We start from the raw sequence: 25630 nt of genomic DNA, 5'->3' as shown, positions 1-25630 counted from the left end.
GTCCAAACCTCCTTTGCCGTCTCCTACACTCCCTCCATCCTTGCCTTACACCTCCTCAATCATAGTCTCCAAGTGATGATGGACGGTAGCAAGCCAAGAAGTATTCCTCTATGGCTGGACTTTTTGGCATATCCCAACCACCCTTGAACAGTTTCCACCAAGAACGACCCTCCATGCAGCTGATACCCAAAGCAATGGACGCCATGTTCCAAACCTGCATGGCAATACTATCCAATCTCAAAACATGGTCAACAGTTTCAACCTCCCTTAGCACACAGCAGTCGCAACGTGACACCATGGGAATATCTATAGCTTGAATGCGAACACCGACTGGCAATGCTCCAAATCTTGCCTTCCACATGCACATCGATATCTTTTTTGGCAGCAATTGATGCCAAACCCAGTCCAACTCAAGTCTCTCAACACCCCTTATCCGAAGTAAATTCCAAGCACTATTAGTCGAGAAGCACCCATCTACTGCAGGCTTCCAGATCAAAATGTTCGATCCTTCTCGCCCGACTATTATTTTACGTGTGATTTCGCCAGCTTGTTCTAGACCAATGAGGTCCACTAGCTTATCTTCATCCCACGAACCATTTAACCAAACATCCTGAATTTTAATTCCAACATTTATCACCTCATATCTGCTACACAGGGGACCATCCACCAACCATTTATCAAACCAGAATGAAGACTCTCCATTCCTCACTTTCACTGCCACATTCCCAACCACTTCAGGAATTACACTGACTATAGACCTCCAAAAACGGGAGGCTGTGGGCCGCGTTTCAGCTAGCATCACGTGACCAGTACGTAAATATTTTGCACGGAAGAAGCTTGTCCAGATGGAGTCTGTAGTTAAGAGGCGCTAGAAAAACTTCACATGTAGTGATCTCTGAACTTCCGAAAAATTCCTAAGACCCAAGCCACCTTCCTTGATCGGCTTGCATATCTGGTCCCAAGCACACAATTTCCTTTTTGATCTTCCATTAAAATCTCCCAAAAGAGATGTAGATAAATGCGAATTTAATTTTTTTAAAACCATCTTCGGCACCTGAAGCACTGCCAAGAGATGAGCTGTCATGCAAGAGAGGATATGCCTAAGTAATACAAGTCGAGCACCTTAAGAGAGTAATCTCATCTTCCAACCTGCCATTTTATTTTTTTATCTTCCAAACAATAGGCTCTAGATCTCTCAATGTTAAACGGCCAGACACAAGGGGACGCCTATATATGTTACGGGCAAATTCCCCTCAACAAACCCGGTAATTCTCGGTAAACTCCTCCGTCTTGACATTATAATATGTTTCGAAAAGAAAAAAGCCGACTTTTCTTTATTAATAAGTTGACCCGACCACATCGCATATTTATCCAATGTTTGAACCAAACGCCTCTCACCATTAGCAAAAATTAATAAATCATCTGCATAAAGTAAGTGCGACACCAATGGAGCACCCACAGGATGAGAAAAACAACGTATCTGTCCATCAACAAATTCCTTTTTTAAAAGAAGAGATAGGACATCTTCCATTATAATGAATAAATACGGCGAGAGGGGATCCCCTTGCCTTAATCCTCGGACCGGCTGGAAGAATCCCTTATAAGTCCCATTCATCATTATGGAGAACCAGGGAGATCTGACACAATTCATCACCAAACTGCAAACTGGAGGGGAAAAACCAAAGCTGTGTAGGACAATCTCTAAAAACGACCAATCTACTTGGTCATAAGCCTTGGCCATATCAATCTTGAGCATAACATTCCCACCTATTACTTTCTTGTTCAAAGAGTGTACCATTTCTTGTGCCAACGTAATATTTTCAAAAATACTCCTCCCTGGGATAAAGGTCCCTTGTTCACTTGAAATCAAGCGAGGAAGAAAATGAGTCAACCGTTTAACCAAGATCTTTGAGAAAATTTTATAAGCCGCTGAGCAAAGGCTTATTGGTCTAAATTTATCAAAACTTCTCGGATCCTCTACCTTGGGTATTAGCACAATATAAGAAGCAGGATAAAAGTGAGGTACAGGATTACCCAAGAAAAATTCTTCTGCTGCCTCGACTAAATCCTCTTTGATAAAATCCCAACAATGAGTATAAAATGTCGAGCCAAAATCGTCTGGCCCAGGTGTACTATCCTTCGGGATATTTGCCAAGGCTTCTGCCACCTCCTCACAAGAAGGTACCCAAACAAGTTCTATATTTTCTTCTTGGGATATATCTGCATCAATCAATGATGATAAATTCCCCTGCGTCACCATGTTTGGCATAGAGAGGAAATTCTGGAAATAAGTAGTCTCACCCTCATGAATAATTTCTGGTGTCTCAAAGACACTACCATCCTCAAGTACCATCTGAGACAGAAGCTTCTTCCTCTTTTGGTTAACACTAGCATGGAAAAAACTGGTATTTTGATCACCCTCCTTCAACAACTTTTTCTTGGCCAATTGTGACATACGGGTTTCTTCTCTATGCTCCCAAATGTCCAACTCTGCTTGGTAATGAGATATTCACTCTTTATCTCCTCATTATAACTATTTTGCAACTGACTCTCGAGCATTTCTAGACGTTCCTTTAGCACTTTGATGGTCTAACTCATATGTCCAAAAATACTTCTATTCCAAGTTCTCAACGCAATCTTTACTTTCCTTAGCTTTTCAGCCAATTTGTAGAACCCAGAAGATTGCACCGGTTCAAGCCAAATCACCTCAACAAAAGGTTTAAAACCTGCATGTTTACACCACATGTTTTGAAAACGAAAAGGATGAGGACCAAAACTTACCTTTGAACGTTTGAACCGTAGAAGCATTGGCGAGTGGTCCGAGTGTTTCCTTGTCAAATATTCAAAGAACGCCGATGTATAAGAGCACCCAAACGACGAATTTATGAGGGCACGATCCAAGCGAGCCCAGCTTCGTGTGCGTCCATCATGACCATTATACCATGACATATGGCTACCTTCCACTGCAAGGTCTAGCAACCCACAGGAATCCAAACACTCATTGAACTCATCCATGGAGTTTAATGGTCGTGGATTCCCACCTACTCGCTCCCGATCATCTCGAATGATGTTAAAATCCACCATTACCATGCATGGACCCTCCATACAAATTGTCTTTAAGCTATCCCATAATCCCCTCCTCTCCACTGGATTACATTTTGCATAGACAAAAGTAGAAAATTTTCAACACCATTCCGGACCCAGCCGGTAATCATTTGATTAGACATACACAAAACATCAAACTCATTCAACTCATTCCAAAAAACCCATATTTTACCACCCATCTCAGCATTGCTGCAATAATTCGAAAGTCCCAACAAATAGGCCAGTCGATTCATTTTACTAACTTCCGAAAAAGGTTCCGAGATTGCGACCATAGCCACCTTAAACTTCCTCACCAACCGACACAAATGTTTCCTCAACGTGCCTAACCCCCGCACGTTCCACACTAGCATATTGTCCATCATAAGTTTAGTTATGTAGGACGGGATAAAACTTGTTGGGATTGACGTAACGTATGTTTTTTGCCGCTAACCTTCAAATGGACTTGGAGATCTGTATCTGAGTCATAACACTTCTCTTTCATTAATGGTGGGGACTTGCATCCCGTTTCTCCATCAGACAAGCTCTTCGTCGTGCCTCCATCTGGAAGGGGTACCTTTGTAGTTGTTAAATTAGCTTGGCATTCTAATTCGAGCAGCTCGGAAACCAGAGCCTTATGCCCCTGCTTACTGTCCTTCCTCCCAGACATCTCACCCAAAGTAGCCCATTCCACCATTTGCATTTCGTCCTAGGTCAGTACTACAGACCCTCCTCCATCTTGTATTACACTCAGACCCTTTGAAAAATCTATTCTCACTGTTTTCAGCACCTCCTCTGCCACCACATCCTCACAAACCAGAGTGCCAACACCTTCAAGGCTAGAACAAACTGGCAGAACTTCTACTGTCATGTTCTCCGAATGTAAAGTCTCCATACACTGTCCATCATTTGTCGTAATCTCACCTTCCTCTAATTCAATAATGGCCAACTCATTAAACACTTGTTTACCTTCCTCACTGACCTTACAATCCGTTGAACTCTGAGGAACTTCCTTCAGAATCGATAGGTCCGTTTGCACCTCATTCTCTTTTCTCACTTTCTTCCAATCCTGACGTGGGATCGTGATCCTCTCCCTACCCGAATTCTTCCTGTACTCACCTAATCTGCATACCGCTACCGTGTGTCCTTGCCTACAACATTTATTGCAATAGGATCCCAGCTTTTCATATTTCACCGTCTACCAAAGAGTCTTATTCGCAAACACCACTATCGGGAAGCCTTGCACCGGTTCTTCCTTCAGATCCACTTCAACACATATGTGCGCACCCGTTGCTCTCTTTTGGTTCAAAGTTGCATGGTCTATGCCCAAATAATGACCAAACCGTATGGCTAAAATCTGCAGGCAATCCTGCATATATAAATGCATGGGTAGCCCAGGCAATAAAATCCACTGCAGTGCTAGAGAGGATTCAATATGAAGATCAAATTCCTTTGTCCATTTGAATAAACGAAACACACAGCCTTCCATCAATCTGCCTTCTCTTGCCCAGGCATGCACAAAATCCCGTTCCGATTTCAACCGTAAAAGCACATGATGTGCATCCATGAAACTAATCGTAGGACTCTCCAATAACCCCCATGAATTAATTATATGATGCCGAATCTTCTCTATCGGAGGACGTATACGAGCAAACTTCAAAACCAGAGCAAAACGAAAATCATCGGTTGCTTTTGACATCTCCAGATCAGTAAAAATGAAACCTAGTTCCCCATTTATATCAACCGGATATCTCATCGGCATCTTGAAGGAAGATGGATCCTGCTTCACCATTGCTTGTGCATACGTTGGCTTAACCAGAGCACCACCAGCAGTGTCCCCCATGGATGTCGAAGACACCAAGGCGGGTTGGAGCGCCACCAGGACCAGAAACCAAAAAATTCCTAATAAGGCAAATCCGAGAATTGCGGAGCGTCAAACAAAAGCCCTTATTTGTAACCTGACTTATCAATCTGTATGGGTCTTCATTGAATCGTAGTACTTTGTTGTAAAATCTATGTACATAGTAATTGAAAAAGAAGATAAAATTAAATGTGTTCAGAAAAAAATATTGGCCATAACGATCGCGCGACCCTTAAAATCCAAATTGTCCTATTTTCTGCCTTCATTATTTTACTAACAATGTCGTTAGAATCATTCGAAATAAAGTGGGCTTGACTTTTTACCACAAAGATGCATGTGTATGGTTAAGTTATTTTGGTATCTTTTGGAATATACAAACTCACATAGAAGCTTTAGAATTGAAATCTTTGAGAAGTTGGCCAGCCAGGTGGCAATCATTGTATAGTCAGATTAGTAAGCTTAAAACTGCTATTATATGTGTATAAATAGTGGCTTTGTATAGCAATTGTATTCGATCACTTCATGAATGAGAAATCCCTCTGATTTTTTTCCTCAAAGCTTTCCTCAGTTCTCTGTTTTCAATTCATAGATTAGAGATTAATTTTACATGGTATCGAGCAAGTTTGTGTGTGATACATCATGGGCCCTCTGCATGCATGGCATCTATGTTTCGTTTTTATTTTTTTCTATCATAATCTTCCTACTTTTAGACTCACTCTCTTTCCTAACTTTTCCTTAAAATTTTACTTGTATACACATATCTTTTGTAGATACAATTTTCCTTTGTCTATTCCATAGAGACAAAATGCTAACAGTATGGTCAAATGGCTCATAGAGGTGCTTGGATGCACATCCATGATTTTTTTTTCTTTTTTTGGATAAGGTGGGTAGGGGGTTCGGACGTAGGTTTTCCATTTGGAGAACAGGGCTACATGCCATCAGGCCATTAGGTTCTTGGCAATGCACATCCAGGATTTAAACAGTAAATGAAGTACATTAAATATAAAAAAAGAAAGATACATCGAGGTTTACTTGGTTCGGTACTAGGGTTTACGTCCACAGGTCTTTAATGGTGATCACATCCATTATATTTGGTGACTTTATAATTTCTTGTTGCTTACTTTGCTCTTATTACAATGGAGGTTGAAGATCATATTCTAGTTCCTGACTGTGTAGAAGTTTAGAAGTCGTGAGAAGCCTAAGGTGAAGAAGTCCCTTCCCTTTTATCTGCTTGTTTCTTCTCCACGAAGTTGTGTCCCGATGTAATATCTCACATTTTTAGTTGCAGCTAGCATACTTTCTTTTGGTCCCTTTTAGCTTTGTGCATTCCAAGTCATCAGCTTTACTAGGGTTGAACAAAAATCTAAAAATCCGACTCCACTTCGACTTTGCACCATTGGAATCAAATTGTTTGTTTTTTTAATGTTCTAGTCGGAGTCGGAGGTGTTGTCTAACCAACTTCAACTCCGCTCCACTCCGACTCTGACTTTATCCTCCAAGTTCGGTTTTACCCTTAGACTCTGACTCTGATGTTGTACATATGTTATAAAAATATGTATTATTTATATATTGATCATATATACTACTATAGCTATATAGTTATATAAATAGCACTTATATAGTTAAATTCACTACTATACTAGTATGAGTTAATTATTATACCCCCCCCCCGGTTTGTGATAGTTGGGATGGAACGGAGACTTAGAATGTCTAGACATGCAACACAAGGTTACATACCTCCGTTCATGACAGTTAATATGTAATGCATCCAAGTATGCAACTTGCAATATGCAACAGTCACAGCGAAAATAAAAGGTTAAGGTGAAAAATATGCCAGAATAACTAAAGCATCCCAACTTCATTAGATAATCATTATGTTCAAAATACTAAAGTAGCATAGACTTATATACAAAATCATATCATTCTCTTCATGTGATCTAAAGCATAAAAGACTTGGGCTATGAACATCAAACTTAAGTCCAGTTTCCCCTCCAGATCTGGCTCCTCCTTAATCATGCAAATTCAGTGCTCCATAAATCTCATCCAGGTCAATCCCTGACATAACTTCTATCATTCTGAATTTCCATTCGGAATGATAGTGGTCCCATAAAAGGGTGAGATTTACTCAAAATCTCAGTAAGTTAAACAACTAACTGACACAAAGATAAATCAATCATAAAAAATAATAAATTTGAGATGCAGAAAATCAGTATGCATGTCTCCCATCCAAATTCCTCAACATCTTTTAAAAATATAGAGACATGGGTTTTTACTCAGTAAGTAATTTCGTCATTATTTTTGAAATGACATAACTTCTTTATAAAAATTCCATCATAAACTTTCATCATCATAGACTTACATCATTATCTTAATTAATAACATAACGTGTAGTAATGTTACAGTTCCCCATATGCACTGTGAGAACCTGCTGGTGACCGTAGTATAATTTATGTTGAAACTACGTTGTCTATAAACTCATTCTCAATGTATTGGTAAATAACATAACATCATAAAAATTATAACTTGTGCACCCACTAGCATTAGGTGTCATAACATGTTGATTTCGCTCTGGCATTCTTTAAGAAGAGCTCATTCGAAGCCTGTTGACTGTTCTTTGTCAACACGGGGTTACAACTCCATTATTAAACACTTACAAGTGGACAAAAGAATTCCACCAAGATAATTCCTCATCCTAGCCTTTGGGGTCATGACAAAATGATTGTCATGTATACTTTAAAAAAAATGATTTTCATAACATGTGCATAAGTAGTAAATTTCATGCAAAAAATGATATTTATAAATGTCATATGCAAAAATGGTGAAAATGTCATATGTTATGTGAGTATGCACTCAATGTGTCATATAACATGATAATTTATTCTCAAAATGATAATTGAAGATTATATGAAGCATTTATCAACAATTCATAAGAAATTTATCAAGTTGAGGCCAACTTACAAACTTCTGGGAAAACTTGAAATTAGTGTCATAGCTGCGTAAATCATTTGTATACTAAGTTAGGGTTAATACTCTTATGGATAGGTTCAAAATCAAAAGCTTCAAAAATTGGGTATGTACAAAAATATCCATAGAGTTTCAAAAATTGTCATTTAGGTCCTAAATTTTCACTAATTGCAAACGAACTCCAAATTTAACCAAATTTCATGGACTTCATATTTTTGGCATTATAAAACCATCTATGACCTTTGATTTTTAAAATTAAAAGTGGAACTTGTCCAATTGGTCCCAACCCGTCGCATGCATCCTAGTTGATGCCTATGTGTATTTTCAACTATTGATCCCTATGAATGCATGCATATGAGATTTTCTTTAATCACTAATGATCATTAACATCTTTAGGGACATTATGAAATCTAAGCCTTGAGTAATAAAGTTCATCCCAACACTTAATCAAAACTATGAAATCCTTAATCACCAATATGTTTAAAATCTATTCATGCTTGATAATCAAAACAAGATAGATTTAAAACCTATCATGACATGCTTCTAACCACAAATTTACCTTCCATAATCATGATAGGATAATGATAGATCATATCAAATCATGCTTAGGATATACCATAGCTAAATTTCTAATTAAAAACATTCCTTTAATTGACCCGGTTTTGCATTAAGCATCATAACCTTCTCAAAACTCAACTAAATTTCATATCAATACTTGGAAACAAAACTTGACATGCTAGCTAAGGTCAAAAGGAAGAAAAATTTCAAATTCTGTGACCTTCCAAGCACTCTAGACTGCCTCACATAAGAACACTTAAGAACTCACCAAAACTCACTCGGTTTGTATTCTTTTGATCTCTAAGAGGGGGAAATGCTCTCAAGGCTCAAGAGGATGCTTGGAGCTGTGGTGTGGGTGAAATGAGAAGGGGAGAGAATTATTTATAGGTGGCCAATGGGTGAGGGGCGTTGGCTTGGGTGCTTGGTGATTGAGTGAAGTGGGAGGTGCTCAAATCTGGAAAATTTCCAGATTTGCTTGCATGAGGTTAGGTCACTTGTGCATAAATAAATAGTGCCCTAAACCACCATCATTTCCTCTCCACAGTAGCAGCAAAGGTCCCGTAGATGACTCCAGGTCGTGGGGCATCATTTGGGTTGCAGACGATCCCTCAAACCACCCTTGAAAACCGATGGATGGAGGTGATTTTGTGGTGACAAGTTCGGTTTTGGATGTTTTTGGGCAGCAGAAAGGAGTCAAAATCCTTCAACATGGTCATGGGACTTCTTGGTGATTGGGTGGAGAAGGAGATGGCATCGGGTGGTGTTGCAAACCATGGCAAGAGGCTGGTTCAAATTCAATCCAAATGGTTCCTACACAAACTAGACCAAGGTGCACCCGATTTGGTTCTTTCAATTGGTTGATGCAACCAATTTCTTCCAAGGCTCAAACTAAATTTGGGAGGGTCTCATAAGGTGTTTAAGGACCATATTATCCTTGAGGAAAAACCACAAAAATGTTGGGCCCAAGGGCAAAACTATCCAAACATTACAAAGGACAATGCACAAAACCGATTGAAGCATGGTTTGGGTTTTTTATGTCATTTTTCTTAATGACATGTGGGATGGTTTAGATAGGGTATTAACATGGTCTAATCATGGTTTAAGGGAGTATTAATTCGAGAAAATTTGAATTAATATATTTAAGAAAAGATTATGCATGGTTAAGCTTCAAAGCATGGCTTAAAGTGCACTACCCTCAAGTATGATAGTTAATGGCTTTATCCAATTTTCAAAACTTAATTTGAGTACTTTGAGTGTGATTTGGGCTTAAGGAAACCACTTGTATGATGTATTGGGCCTTGGTCTTTGAATGGTGAAATGAGTCCAAATATGGCTTTGGGCCATATGGGTTTGAAAAGGGCCAATGATTCAATCTACACCAAAGGCCTTATGCCTTCCTATACTTGGGCCAAGATTAGTCTTGATTTCCTAAGGGCTTGGTTCAAGGTTTTCTTGAGCTAGGCCCATGAATGCACTTAGGTGCTAAAAAGCCTCACCAAAATTACTAATGGGTTTGCCTCTCTAATCCTTAGCTCATTAATACTAAGTACCGATATTAATGCTAATCCCACTATCAACCTTAATGAAAGTGATCAACCCAAAATTAAAAGCATAATTTAGAGTACATAAGAGTTAATTAAGCGGGGTGTTACACTTATGTTATAATATAAATAGACTAATAATTTAGTATATGTAAAAATCCTAGTATAACTACCATACATAATTAAGTATAGAAATAAGTCAATCTAGTATAATAAGTTAACAACGCGTAATATTATAATATAATAACATGTAATTAAACACTAGAAATAAGTCTAGTATAGAAATAATTTAAAAACTAGTATAAAAATAAGTTATAAGTAAGTTAGACACTAGTATAATATAATAACATGTAATAATATAGTATGATAACATATAATTATACAATATAGTATAAGTCTAGTATAGAAATAAGTTATATTTTTAGTTTCTTCATACAAAAAAATCTGTGTTTTTTTATAATTTTAGTACACTTGAAATTTGAAAGCCCACAAAAAATGATCTATTGTATGTAAAGTTTTGTTTAAAAATGTGCTGAACATGAAGCTAAAAAAAGTCTAAAAAAGTCCAAATCCAACTCTGCTTCAATAAGTCGGATTGGAGCCTATAAAAGTCAAAGTTGGAGTTCGGATTCCAACAAAGTCCGAGTCAAAGTTGGAATTAGAGTCAAATTTAGGGGATACCGACTCTAACTCAGTCGGTGCTCACCCATAAGCTTTACCACGTGCATGGCAGCTCATTCATATACCAATAGGCTCGACTAATACCTATGGACTTACTAAATTTTATCCCCAACAACTTTCATTTCCAAAATTCCCTTAGACATGTTATACTAACATATCACAAATAAATCCACTCTTTTGTATCTTCGTACATGTACAACTAACAAGCATATTGTTAATGCCTAAAAATAGCGCACAATCCTGAAGGGGAGAAAAATCCATTTCTCATCCTGCTGAGGTTGTTCTGAGCCTCTATTGGTGTTGTGTGGAGCTCCCAACGGTGGTCCGGTGTGGCTGTACGGTGTCCGTGCATACATCAATGGCGGTGAATAGTACATAAATGCAGAAGAAATAAATAGAGGGAGACACACAGATTTACATGGTTTGGCACTGGGCTTACGTCTACGGGGGTTTAGGGAGGAGATAATCTACTATAATATACTTGTTTACAGTCTCTCATGATCTCTCGTCCTCATTGTACTATGGCTGAGTTCTATCCTCTAGTCTTCCTCCTTTCGCTGGAGTCTCTGTCGTGGGGTTCAAGAAGGTGAAGTCTTGAAAAAGCCTGGCCAAAGACCCCGCAAGTTGTCTGGTTCCCTCCTCTTTTATCTTCTGCCGCCTTTGCTTTACGTCCCTTCACCTCTTCTTTATGTCACTTCCCCTTTACTTTATGTCACTTCCTCCCTCTTCCTGACACTCTGCACTCCCTTAGCCTTTTGTCATTTCCCTCTCTCTTCTCATTCTTCCCTCCTGGTGAGTCCTTCCATTGGACTACGTCTAGGAAATATCATGGGCCTGTTATATTTTATCCCTTACACATATGATAGTAGCCACACAAAATATATTTTCATACAAGAACTTTAAGATTTAATGATTTAGTCTAAACAAGTAATCGTTAAATATAATTTTAAATTTTACAATATATTTGGTCCCTTCAATATAAGAATTTTGGCCTCATCCTTGGACGTTAATGCTCAAATCTTTGAAACTTAAAAGTGGTCTCCTACTATAAAAAAAAATAATAATAATAAAAAAAATCTGTCTCGAATATCTTCAAATTTTAATTTTTTTAATTCAAAATCATGATAAACCTTTCCAAGAAAATTGCCAAAAGCCGTCCTGATCGATCTACACATTGCATCATTTTACATTATTACTGTAAAACTTTTGACGCAGCATGTTAAGATAACATAATAGAAAACATTTGATCCACACAAGACGAGTGAGGGTTAGGGTAGACTTTGTATTCAGCTTTGTATTTTCATACAAGAAAATTGCCAACACAACCTAATATTATATAAACTACTACCTCAATTAAGGAATCGAAAATGTACTATCACCAAAACAACCTCAAATGTTTTTGTCTCTCAACAGTCAGAAAGAAATTATAAAAAATTAAATCTGTTAATGTAAAAAATCACACAATAGGCTAGAACGGAAGAAAGAGTCATTCCCGGCCCACGGTATTGGTTTGGGCCTTGACGAAGTAGTCTAAAGCCCATGGTGATAGCTCGGGACGTTGATACAGTACCTATATATACATCTATAACAGTAAATAGAAAAAGAATACTGGAAATGTAAATAGATGTGAAGAGATATAGATTTACGTGGTTTGGCATAGGGCCTACGTCCACAGATCGTTTGGAGGGAAAATCTACTATATTAAGAGTATTTTACATTCTCTCATGGTCTATTGTTTCTCTCTGTACAATGGAGGTCAGAGATCCCTTTGCCTGGGGAAGATAATCTCTCTGGAGCTTTGGTGGTGAGGTTGAAGATGAGTGGTTGGTTAGAAGCTCAGTTTTATTTCACTTCTTTTTTTGAGTGTTTGACTTGCTTTCCTCCCTCGACTTTTGCTTTTTAGTTCCGTCACTTCTTTTATTTCTAGCCCTTGCTTCCCAATGGAGTTTTGTGGTGGACTGGGCCTGATGCATCTTGGGCCTTGTATTTTTACCCCCAACAAAATCAATCGAGCAATGCATAGATGCAGGTGTTTTTTGGATCTACTACACACGCCAAAAGAAAATTTTGTTGTAAAGATCATGTGCACAAACATAGGGTGGAATTGGGAAAAAAATTATAAGGATCCTTTGATCCTTTGTGGTGCACAACAACGAAGAGCACATTGACTAAGCTACCATATGTGGAATAAAAAATTGTACAAGTTCTGGCCAAAATTCCCCAAATTAGGTTTATACAACCAAAATGTCCCTTTATGCATTTGATTACATTGTCATTTTTGGAGTAACATATTTATGGGTTATTGCACTGGAAATAAAGAGAATAGCCTTTCATTCAAATTTTATGTGACGTGGTCATTGTAGCTTTGTGGCTTCAAACTGGACTGCTGGAAGGCTTTTAGCCTATAGTAGGAGTGTAAAACTCCCCTATTTTTTGAGACAATTAAGGAAGAATGAGAGGATTTTCCTCTTGATAGGAGCCAAGCAGTTTAGAAGGTCGTTTCATAAAAGTTCTTTTTCTTTTTCTTTCTTTATTTTTCCTTTGTCCCCCCTTTCAAAGCTATCCTAACTATAGTAGCATGGGAATATAATTGGCCTTTTCCTAATTAGTTGTTGATGGTCTTGCGTCACTGCAAGAAAAATGAGTATTTGTGACGGATTATTTGCAACGAAAATAACTATTCATGACGAAAACATACTCAGTTAAGTAGGAAATAATTATTTTCACCAGAATAGCATGCTGAAGACATAGTTCCATATGTGATAATAAAGCTTGGGACAGCGGGAAAGTAATGGTTAAGTGCTTCATAACTTCAGTTACGATGGTAGACACATTTGCAAAATGAATATTTGCACGTATTAAACTAGCCAATTAGGCTCATTCCATCCTCATGAAGTAAGAGAACAGAGTAATTGGATTACTTTCCAATTTTGGAAAACATCCTAGTTGCATTACAAATTCATTATGCCGGCTGTAGTTACTTTTATTTACATCATGCTTCTGGGTTTTCATTAATTAATGCTAGAAAATGATGCTAATGTTACTTGATTCTGTACCACTAATATTTTGTGGGATACACATTTAGGATGGTTTGATCGGTTTCGAAGGCAATTGCTTTCTAATTTGGAGTGATATTCACTCTTTGAGTTGTGCCTTTAGATATTTTATTGCCAGATTTGCGTCCTTGCCATGATGTAGTAATCTTGCTTGTAAATATGTTTGATGATATGGTCAAGAATTGTGATAGCTGAGTGATATATTTTGCACCAAGGAGAGATTCTAAGGAATTTTGTTTGAATTTTTCAGCAAATATATAAATGGGATTAGGTTACTGATCGGTGAAGAGGATGATACTGATGTATCTACCTTGTTGTGTTTTGGTAGTTTTGTCGTATAAGCTTTAGCTATCTTTTACCCTTACCATATATATGGTCGTCTGTCTATATGGTAGTTTTTTTAGCTGGGAGTTTCAAATAAGGACTATATAATTGATGCAGGAGGATCTAGGCCCAATGATGAGACTCAACTGACAGATGCGATGTCAAAGGCACTAGACTATCTCGAGAGGTAGACCAGCTCAAAACTGGTGGGAAGAGATAAGTATTGTTAGTATTTGGTCGAGAAGCGGTATTCCTCGAATTTGGGCAAGAATGACTTATTTCTCGGTTGGACGAAGAGACTTATTTCTCGGTTGGATGAGGTGAAGTGGCGGTGTTAGCATTTTATACATAACTTTGACTACAAGTGTCAAAATCATGCATATGACCTCAATCCGGAAAGCTTTCTTGTCGATTCCAGAATCAGCCATTTTCCCTTTCAAGTCGTCAATTTTAGTTAATTCTTTCATTTTTGGTTAATTTATTTTTATGGTAATGTTTATTTTTAGTAACGATTTTATTCTGAATTCTTAGGCTAGATTTTATTCCGTATTTTATTCCGAATTCTTAGGCTAGATCTTATTCCGTATTATATTATTTGGCCTTAATTACAATTTTTCCATTTTTCGTTAACTATTTAAGCCCGGCTTGTGGGCTTCAGAAGGACATTCGAGTTATTTTATAATAAAACCCTAATCTCAGAGTTTCTCTTTGGTTGCGATTTTTCTCAATCTCAATCTCTAACTTTCGTTATTTAACTGGCCGTTAGAATAATCTATTATTCTACCTCGACATCAATAATTGTGTTTATGTTGTGTGTTATGTTAATATGGCTCTAAAATGATAGAATTTTTAAAATATTCTACTTTGTAATTCATTCAAAATCAGAGTCCATGAAAATCTCAAGTCACTAGACTTTAGTGCATGTTTGGGATTGCGGTGAGAAATATAGCATATAGGTTGAGGGCTTATAACTTATAGCTTAAGTAATAAGTTATTTACACTTTGGTAACCTTATATTTAAAGTACTTTCAAACATGTTACTTTTGTTTAGAAACAAATTAAAAAAATGATTTCTAAGGTAGAAATGACAATAATCTAATTTTTTTTAAAGATTATGACCATATATTTAAAAGTTTAAAAAGTTGTAATTATCTGAAAGTTGTATAGGTATGTTTTCCCATTGACAATATTTTTAAAATTTGAACTAAATCCTGGATTATCCGGAAAAACACGTTTAAAGAAAAGCATCAAAATGATACTTTTCCTCAAACATACTTTTTAGCTTATTTTAGTTTAAAAAGTACATTAATATGTAATACTCAAACAACCTAACTTTTTTTTTATTAAATATATTTTAAGGCTATTTAAGCACTTCTCAAGATTCCTAATAGTAGAGTTGTGCAAACCCTCCGCCACCTCTGACTCTGGCTAACGTCCGTTTTGATTCTGACTCCAGTGGAGTCGGAGTAGTCAGAATTCAGAGTCAGAATTGGAGTACCTCCAAAATCTTATGTTAGAGTTAGAGTCTAAGTTTGGAGCCCAGATGGAGTTTAGAGCCCAGATGAGCTCCAAACTCCGAACTCCGAACTCCGAACTCCGACTTTTTTAAAAATAAAAAAAAATCATATGTAAAACGATATCGTTTTCTATTTGAGTTGTTTTTAAACCTAACTAAACGACGCCATTCCATTTCAAGTGGAAGACGTTGTTTTCTTCACACGGGAGTCCAAAACGCAGAACCCCTTCTCCCCCTCACTCTTTCTTGACCTTCTCTGTTCTCTTTATGTTTCTCTCTTCTCGTACGCCATTCCACGCCATTTGCCATCATCTACCGTCATCGCGAGATCAGCCCCACCATAGCGACTACTTCCCGTCAGCCTCCATGACTCCGTAACTATATTACCACCTCCATTTGTTTGAGTCGCAATTGGCATTTGGTGTTTAATTTGTGATGAAATTGAAATTTAAGGTTCCTAAATTGTGATTGATCTATGTGCATGAAATTGAAATTGGTTCGAGGTTCAGTATCATTTGTGATGAAATTGAATTAAACTTCTTACGTGCATGAAATTGAAATTGGTGTTTAAGCATGATGAAAGTCTTTGATGCTGGAAAATGGTTGCAACTAAGCATCTTGTATTGGCGTGTAGATCAAATCCTCCAATGTATAAGCACTTGGACAGTGTTTGATGAATATATACGTTTTTGTTTTTTAATCTTTTGAGGGGATATTATGTTTTGCACATGAATTGCATCTTCTTCTTCTTCTTCTTCATTTTTTTTTTTAATTTACATCCTACACTAATAACACTGGAATATAAGTTTTGGCATTTTGTATCCTCTTCGGTTAACCAATAAAAAATAGGATTTGGAACATAATTCTAGTGGTTATATCATAACCAATGGTGCAAATCGTTAAATTTTGATGGGTCATGATGCCAACAACTTTAAGAGTTTATATGCATATTGTAAAAATAGTAGTAGTTTAGGCATGTAATGTTAAATCTCTCTCTTTCTCTCTCTCTCACGCACACATCAATTTTGCAAATGCAAGACCTTGTTCTTTTAAGCTTTTCTAAAGTTACACTACAAGAAAGAGGGGCATTTCTGGCTATGTTTATTTCCGGCAATGTATATATCGTCGCTAATAGCCTATTTTACTGTTACGGTAAATTCTGTGTCGATCATTATTTTCGGCGATTTAATGTTGCCGCTAATAATGTTGTCGCAAATACACTTGTTTATAGCAATTCAGCCATTGTCATTAAAAAAAAATCGCCACTACAAATGATTATTTCTGGCAATTTTATGTCACCGTGAATAATATTGTCATAAAAACCGAAATCTCTATCTATCTTGCTTATTAAGGCGACATCTAGGTCGCCTTAATAAGTCCTACACAGTAACAAAAACCTAAATTTACCCCTGCCTAATTTCCCTATTATTTCCCCCATGTGAGTTTTTGCCTCTCCCTCTCCCTCTCTTTCTCTTTGGCTTGAGGCTTCGCATGGTTGTTTCGGGTTGCCATCTCATCGCCTCTCCCCCTTCTTGCCACCTCGCCGACACCGATGAGTTTCTCTTTCACTATTTTAGGCTCCACCAATCTCTCTCTCTCTCTCTCTCTTTCTAACTGCCGCTTGGTAATTTCCCTGGTATAATATCGTTTTCATAGAACTGAATGATTGCATTTTATCTTGAAGTACTTACCCTTGAGTCCATAGAATCGAATGACTGCATTTCATATGGAATCCATGTATATGAAGTTCTAATCTCTGTACTTGAGCCCCAAAAAAGAGAAAGAAAAGAAAAGTCATTAAAATCTTTATCATTGTGTGGCTTTTATTTTCAGCAGATGAGCCTTTGTTTGACATTGAAACTGCTGCAATATTTGCCATCTGCATGGTCAACCACTACCAGACTTAGATCAGAGAGTTCATCACAATTTCACCAAAAAGTCCAGACGTTTTGGTGTTCACATTGACAAAAGTTTACTGCAAGTTTATTAATATTGCAGTTGGAGATTATCTTCCACGTACCTAATGCTTTCTCAACCAAATTGCATTATTTCTGTGATGGTAGAAGTTGGCCCAAATTATCAAACACACCTTTGATCTATGTATCCAATCCATTTATATATATACATATACATAAATATATTATATAAGATGATCATGATCAGCCACTTTTAATGCAGTGCATGCTTGCCCCCACCATGAAAATATCTTCTATATATTTACCTAGAAGGACTAGTACTCTAGCTATATATATATATATATATATATATATGTATAAATGTAGGTGAGACTCTGTTCATATATATATATATATATATATCCTACAAATTTGCATGACTAAGGCTAGCTTGCAACTCAAAGTTCATGCCCGTATCAATCCTCCATGTTACAATTCAAACACGCACGCACACACGCGCGCACACACACACACACACACACATAAATGAATTATTAGATAATTTCAAAGAATAGACATGCATGCAGTAAAATTAATATTTATATTAACAAATTAATATGAATAAATGAATTATTAGATAATTTTCCTCTCCATGCATTTACTTCCTCTCTTCTTCTTCTTCTTCTTCTTCTTCTTCTTCTTCTTCTTAATATGAAGTAAGGTTTGTTCTTTCCTCCAATATTAATTTTTCTCTAACTGACCATTTTAGTTTTTGCAATAATATTCCAATACGTACTCGTTTTTATAGTGAACATCAGCTTTATGCTAATTTATAATTTCATGGAAATGATATATATCAGACCAATCTTCTTAATTAATTAGTTATTTTAGTTTTGAAGCCAGACCTACGTACGTACCTTAATTCTCATAAGCATTAAAGGATGAAAATTAAATGAAAAAGCAAATATATATATATATATGCTATATAACCTACCTAGTAATTAGATAAAACTAATTTTTTTGGGTGGGTTTGAGGCTCATCATGAATTAATATCCTACTTTTCTTTCTATTTGTTAATTATTGATTATTCAGTCATATATATATTAAATGGCTGGAGTTAGCTACATAAGTTAATGTCTTTGATGTTGATGTTGAAACATTATATATATTGATTATATTAGGGATCTAGAATTGTGGGTACACATGCATGCATGAGAATAAAAAATTGAGTGAACGCATGCATTTCTTGTCTTTCACTGGGTAGCTGAGGATGTTCTACATTAATTGCCAGTTTAGTTTCTGCATATATACATAGAAAATGCTATTGAAGTAGCTAGATTATAATGTGGCTGAGTACAAAACATCTTGCCAAAAAAATTGTTTCTAATTCAATTGCACATGGAAGAATAATAGGGGGAGATTAAAAAGGCATTGAAGTTAATTAAAAAGATAAGAGGAAGAAGAAGAAGAAGATTTATAAGTAGCATCTAGTATGTTGAGCTTGTATGTTCTGACTGGATGTAATTCTATATACATGATGTTGGACGTGGTGAGAAGTACCAAAAAGCATTTGAGTAGATGTTGGCTGAGGATGGGAGCCTGATGTATGCTTTGCTGGTAACTAGATTACAGGAGCCTAATAACCAACTGATGTATGGGAGTCAATAGGGGTGCAAATAGATTGTTATTTATGGCTGCAATCATTGGCCTCCGATATAAGTTGGTTATTATAGAATTTTAGATTTGGGACGTCCTCAGTATGGGTGCAAATCGGTCGGTCTAGTCCAGTCTGGTGATGGACGGAACTTACGTCCATCATTTTCTTGAACCAAACACCCATAGGAACCAGACCAGATAGGTAGCTATCAGTCCAGTTCAGTTCGGTCGGTTCGGCCTAATTATTTTTTTTTATCTTTTAAATCAATTAATAAAAAAAATTATGTAAAATACTAAATTAAAATTAAGTGACTTATTAATGTGGATTATATAACTAACTCAATCAAAAAATATTTTATATGGTCAATGATACTAAATTAGATGAAAATTATATTATTAATTTATATAATTACTATATAATTAGCTAATTGATATTCTATATTAATTAATTGATAAAATATTAACAACCGTTAATAATATATTTAAAATTTTATATTGTTAATGATGATAGGTTGGATGAAAATTACATAATAAGTTGTACAATTATTATATAAATAATATATATAATATATTTTTTATTTTTATTTTTCATTCAATCCGGTTCAGTTCAGTTTGGGGTGCAAAAACCCTGGACTAGGACCAAACCGAAACTTTTTGGTCCTCTAAAACATGGACCGAGACAAACCAATCTCAGTCTTGGGCCGGTCTGGTCCGAACCGAAACGACCAGTCTGGTCGGTTTCTCTAGTCCAAACTGACCATTTATCACCCCTAGTCCTCGAGGATGAGACGGTTGATGAGTTTATTAGAGAGTTGAAAAATGATATTGATGACTTATATAGTAATTACAACAGCAGTGGTCAGTCTTCAACTAAAGGTGGCAGCTCCCCAAGCCCGACCAACTCGACATCTTTTGTTGACTGTATCATCAAATCCATGCATCGAGGAATATTATGCAGTGTAGGTCGAAGGTTGAGCGTTATTTTATGAAAGATGTCGAGGCACCTAGTGATGCATTTCGTTTATTAACTTGGTGGAAGGTTAATTCTACCAAGTTTATAGTCCTTTCTCGAATAGTCAGAGATATGCTAACCATTCATATCATTATGATTACCTCTGAGTCAACATTTAGCACCGATAGTCGTGTGTTAGATGCTTATCAGAGTTAATTGGTTCCAACCACCATTAGCCCCTATTTTGCACACAGAACTAGCTAAGTGAAACACCCATTGGACTAGTTGTAGTTGAGACTGAGCGCTACAAGCTTGAATCGGGTAACTTTATGCTTTTAAATTATTATTTACATATTTTTATTATTTTCAGTTGCTTAACTTATAATTTATATGATCTTGTAGATATAGCTGCGAACCCTAGAATAATTGCGGATGACCGAGATGAACGCATCTCGTGGGATGGAGATCCCCCTTTATTGGTGGGAAATGAAATACCATTAGCTTACTTGCTTATTTGTTTTTTTTTGCCATAATGTTTGTTTGGTTGTACAAGTAGTGAATTGTCTAACTTTTATTAATTTCCAAAACAATGTAGGATGCTTGGAAGAGGCCAATGGTGCTGATAGTTTTTTTTCTTTTTCACAAAATTGAATGAGGCTATTGACAATTTCTCCTCACTAATTTAATATTTTTTATTTTATTCCGATACAATATTACATTTTAAATAGGTCGAGGACTTTGGTGAAGTTGGATAGGGTTGGTTATGATTGAGGTGGACAGGTTATTGTTTGGTGGTGATTGTGATTGTAGTTATGGTAGTTGACAGGTTGTGAACTTGTGATTGTGGATGTTATTTGGTTGTGATTTTGCTGGTTATTTGGTGGTTCCTGTTCTTTTTCTTTCTTTTTTCTTTTTTTTTTTAAATTTTAAATTTTTAAATTTTTTATTGTGATTGTGCATGCTTTGCCCAATGGTTTTGTAATGTATTTAATTTACTCATCTAATTAGTATGATGATTTTTTACATTATTTTTCGAAAATGGGAAGCTCACTAGGGTATTGATGATTTTTTATTTATTTTTAATTCTTGAAACATATATTTCGAGAATTGGACCCCAAACTCAAATTGGGGCCAATTGGGCCTCGGAGGCTTGGAGCCCAGTTTTAATTATTGAAACTGGGTCGTGGGCCTCCAGTCCACTCAAACTCCCATCGAAGTTGGAGTCGGAGGTTAGAGATGGGCTTTTCGACTCCGTCAGAGTCAAGGACTGCACTTCAAAAAGAAAGTTTTGATTTCAATGTTAAAGATGTAATTCATGTTAAGTGCATTTTTGTTCTTTGTGCTTGTAGAAACAGGGTTACTTGTATACACTTTGCTTTTCTTATGTAGAGCTAAAAATAATCAGGTGTGCTTTAAGATTACGTTTAGATGCTGAGATGATTTCAGATAATTTGTGAATAGTTTGTGAATAATAGTGAACTAATTGTGAATTGTAGTGAAGTAATCTGAGACTACTTCACTTACCAAACACTGTGAATAGCTTTTTAATAATAACTGCAGATATATGTCATTGCAATAAGCCCTATGGACCGATCAATCCACGTGACCCGATTGGATCCAACCCAATAAAATCGGGTTGAAATAAAAAAAAATGGGTTTCGACACCATCGGATACGATGAACGTCGAGCCGTCATTTTGAACCTGGCTACTAAAACTCGTTTTTAAGCTTTTCTTTCACTTCTACATTAAAATTCCTAGCCCTGCCTCCTCCTCCTCCTTTGCATTCATGCTCTGTTCCCCTTCCATATGACATGGCTTTGGATCTACGGAGCAAGCCATAGACCGATAGTACAAGAGCGAGATGGCATAGACGAGAGGTGATCATCGGCGCGCGATTCCTTCCAGACGTGGTGAGACTCGAAGCGGCTCGAGGAGAGGAAGGAGACGGCCTCGAGGTGGTGGATTTGATGGGGTGGACATAGAGGGAGAGGGAGAAAAGGAGGAAAGAGAGGGGGAGGTCCCAGATCGAAATTGTGTTCCTTTCTGTTCTTCCTGACTCCTTGAGAAATTCCTAGAAAAAAAAAACACGAAAGCACTCAGAGGATTACAACGTACAGAGACGAAGATGAAACTAACATGGAAGAACAACAGTAAGAACATCAAGAAGCGGTCTCTGGCCACTGTATCAAACTTCCTAAGCCTCCCTTTTGAGCACCATCTGGAAGACGAAGAAGCTAATAATAGCAACAATACACAGCTTAAAAAAAAAAAAAAAACGATAGTGAGGGATTAGCTTCTCTCGATGCCTCTAATTCATCGGACGCCAAGCAACTTGGCCAGTCCTTTCAGACGCAGGGAAATAAGCTCGCCGAGGTATCCCCCAATACTTTAAATCCCCCTCTTTTAGTGTGATTTACTAGATCTTGGTTTTGGATATGTAATTATTTCTTAATTTTAGCGATGAAAATATACCCAGCTAGCTAATTAAAAGAAAAAAGGCTCCAGTTTGTGTCATACCAACAACATTATATGTTAATATGCCATACATTTGAGATATGCTGGAAGGTGTTGTCATACCACCGCATATTGCCTTTGCCATAATACCAAATCCTTGATGAAAATGTTCTGGAACTAGATTTTGCAGCACTTGACTTCACTATTCCTCACTTAACCCTGTCTTCTATTGGAAATGGGCTCAATTTTGTTGCAAATTTCACGACTTCAAAGCTTGTTGGGAGAGTGGAGAATGCACAACCTCTTGTGGACTATTGGAAAGGGGCTCAATTTTGTTGACAAGTTCTCATATTTTATCGGTCTCACTTTTATGGCTTCTCAATGCTACCAATTTTTTTTTTTTTTGGTTTTTTTTTAAAAAAAAACCGAGTTCGAGCTAACCTGAATGGTCCGGGTTGGTTTAGTTCGGGTTGGTGTGTTTCTGGTGATTGGACGGGACGGGGCGGGTCCAAACCCTACTTGGTCTGGTCGAGTTGCAGGCCTAATGGTAGCAGCACCATTTCGGTTTGTGATAAAGGTTCCATAGGCTATTTTAGGGTAAGAGAACCGAGTGTTTTAGAACAGTTTTTTTTTTCTTTCTTAATTATGGCTTTGCATGGGTTGAAAGAGAGGGAATTGGCAATGAAAGATAGAACTCTTTTTTCTTAATTATTGTTTAGTGTAATGAACTGAATGGTGTATTTTGGAGATTAATTTATTAAGGGATTTGATAAATATTGTTTGTAGTCAAATAAATAAGTAAAGTTGACCAAAAAATGACATGAGTACTGCTGATGAAGTCAATCAGATCTGTTTACAATTGACTCAGATTGAATTAAACTGGACCAAAATCCCATTATTTCGTGTCCTATTAGTACAAAGTTTGTAGATCGTTTCACTGGTTTAGTGCTAGTGTGCCGCTCAGCTTTGACCGGTGGCGTCCACTAATACAAATTTCACTTTTTATTTTTTTCTTTATATTTTTTTAATATATTTAAATATTTTTTTAAAAAAAATACACTAATATATTAATAGTCACTTCCTTAATCAGTAAGTAAAAGAAAAAAAATTAAATACATGAGCAGGCAAAATGAGGTGGCACAATAGTATTATTCTATTTCAAATATTTGTCCTACTTGGGGGAAAGAGAGAAATTTTAAAATAAAAGGTGTTGGGGGTAAAATGAGTTGCATGTTAAGTCCATCGAAGGCTTATCAAAGATTAATGCCCACTAGATAGGAAGGAAGGAAGAAAGGGAAAGGGACTTCTAGAAGGAAAGGGAACCATAGAGCTACAAGATTATTCTTCCGAGAGAACTTTATGAGAGTAATTTTAGAGAGCTTAGACAGAATGAAGAACTTGTATCAAGCTCTACTTACAATGGATATCACACTCAAACCCCGTGAACGTAGGCATCCATACGAAACCACATGAATATCTCCTTTACTTTTAGTTATGTATTATTAAGCAAGTCATGAATGAGTGTTCCAAATACACCATCATCATGAACCACCTTGTGAGAAAAGAGGGTCATTCCAACAATGGAAAATACTTTAGCCATAAGGAGATTATACAAGAATAAACTCATAAGCTGACGTGACTTGTTGTGATACCTCACATTGTAAAGTTATTTTTATTGTAAAGTAGATCTAACGGATCCCATGAAACCATGTCAGTTTGTGAGTTTACTTTTGTATAATCTCTTTGTGTCTGTAACAGTTTTCTTCCACAATACTATTACAATATTTACCGAAAAATATATCAACAGTTTGAATGAGAATAAATAATTTTTGATAGTCTACCTTCAAACTACACAAATCCTTTCCTTTTATGAAAGGGAAGTTTTACAAAGACAAACATGAGCTGATCAACACAAGAGTTGGAGATTAATTAGTAAACAGTATAAAAGCAATATATTCCGGCCCAAAATGGAAACTTGAAATTACAAGCTCTATTTAATATATTAAGGAAAAATTCACCAAACTCTAGGCCTATTGGAAGAGGGCAAACTAAAAGTAGTATCTACGTACGTACCCATAAAACGTCGGTGACTTACATACAAGCTTAATGATTATAAATATCAGCAAATAAATAACGCCAATATACTAGCTAGGAAAACTACTCCGCTAAAAAGCACCATCAAGTGGAGGTACTACTAGTACTACTATCTCTCCTCTTGTGAGGGTGGGTTCGTTTTCTCTCTTGGTCCCGAGGTATCTCAGAAGAGTTTCGGAGAATGGAGAATGAAATATCCAGTCTCTGTGAGGGGCTAAGACTAATTGACGAAGAAAGATAGGAAGTAGTAGTGACAGAGGAAGATGTCAGCTGCCAAAAGCAAAAAATGTTTGGTGGCACTCGTTTTGGCAGACAAAGAGGTAAACAAAGGTGCTTTCAGATCAGCAATGACAAAGTTATGGCAAGCTGAAGGACGATTAGTGTTTAAAGAAGTGGGTTGGAATAGATTTCTGATTAAATTCCAAGGAGCAAAAGAGAAGAATCGAGTCCTGCAAGGACATTCATGGTCTTTTGATAAATTCCTTGTGTTTTAAAAGACTATGATGGTGAGTCTGCTCTAAAGGACATTCAGTTTGTTTGTGAAGCATTCTGGCTTCAATTTCATGACATGCCTTTCGCTGGAATGAACAAAAAGCATGAGGGAAAGACTGGGAGCAACAGCAGGGAAAATGTTGATGGTGGACTAGGATGGAAGTGGTACAGGCTGGGGAAAATTCCTACTTGTGAAAGTTCTAGTAGATATATCAAAACCTTTGATAAAAGGTGATGAGGACATCTCCTATTAATGTTTTATTTATTTTATTAATGTCTTGTCTATTTTATTTAGGGTTTTTATTACCCTACTATTTAAAGACATTTTCTATTTTGTTATTTTATTAATGTGTTAGTTATTTCATTTAGGGTTTGTATTGCCCTACTACTTAAAGACATTTTAAGGAATATTGGAAGTCAGTTATTTTGAATGCAGAGTTGAGCGCTACAGCCGCCTCCTTCCAGTCCCTCTTTGCTTTCTTCTTCTTCCTCTCTTATCTTCT

The 25630-nt window shown here is 36.7% G+C and overlaps 1 protein-coding gene across 1 annotated transcript; it reads right to left on the bottom strand.

Annotated features, from left to right (window-relative positions):
- Positions 1-55: 55 nt before the first annotated feature.
- On the bottom strand, positions 56-3784 carry LOC108997535. The gene is made up of 5 exons (XM_018973850.1): positions 3529-3784; positions 2958-3146; positions 2613-2726; positions 1399-2490; positions 56-852 (listed from the first exon to the last, which is right to left on the bottom strand). Exons 1-5 carry the CDS (start codon positions 3782-3784, stop codon positions 56-58), a joined length of 2448 nt encoding a protein of 815 aa, XP_018829395.1.
- Positions 3785-25630: the final 21846 nt, after the last annotated feature.

The sequence above is a fragment of the Juglans regia genome, chromosome 6 (assembly GCF_001411555.2).
Source record: "Juglans regia cultivar Chandler chromosome 6, Walnut 2.0, whole genome shotgun sequence".
In the NCBI taxonomy this organism is placed as follows: domain Eukaryota; kingdom Viridiplantae; phylum Streptophyta; class Magnoliopsida; order Fagales; family Juglandaceae; genus Juglans; species Juglans regia.
Note: the sequence above shows the minus strand (reverse complement) of the source record. Positions and strands in the feature narration are given on the sequence as shown.

Excerpts from the sequence above, each read along its gene's own strand:
- LOC108997535 (XM_018973850.1), bottom strand. The coding sequence starts at position 3,784 with ATGCAAATGGTGGAATGGGCTACTTTGGGTGAGATGTCTGGGAGGAAG. Across the intron at positions 3,147-3,528 it reads AGTCCATTTGAAGGTTAGCG|TGGAGAGGAGGGGATTATGG; the intron begins GCAAAAAACATA and ends AATGTAATCCAG. Across the intron at positions 2,491-2,612 it reads GTTGAGAACTTGGAATAGAA|AGTTGGACATTTGGGAGCAT; the intron begins GTATTTTTGGAC and ends ATTACCAAGCAG.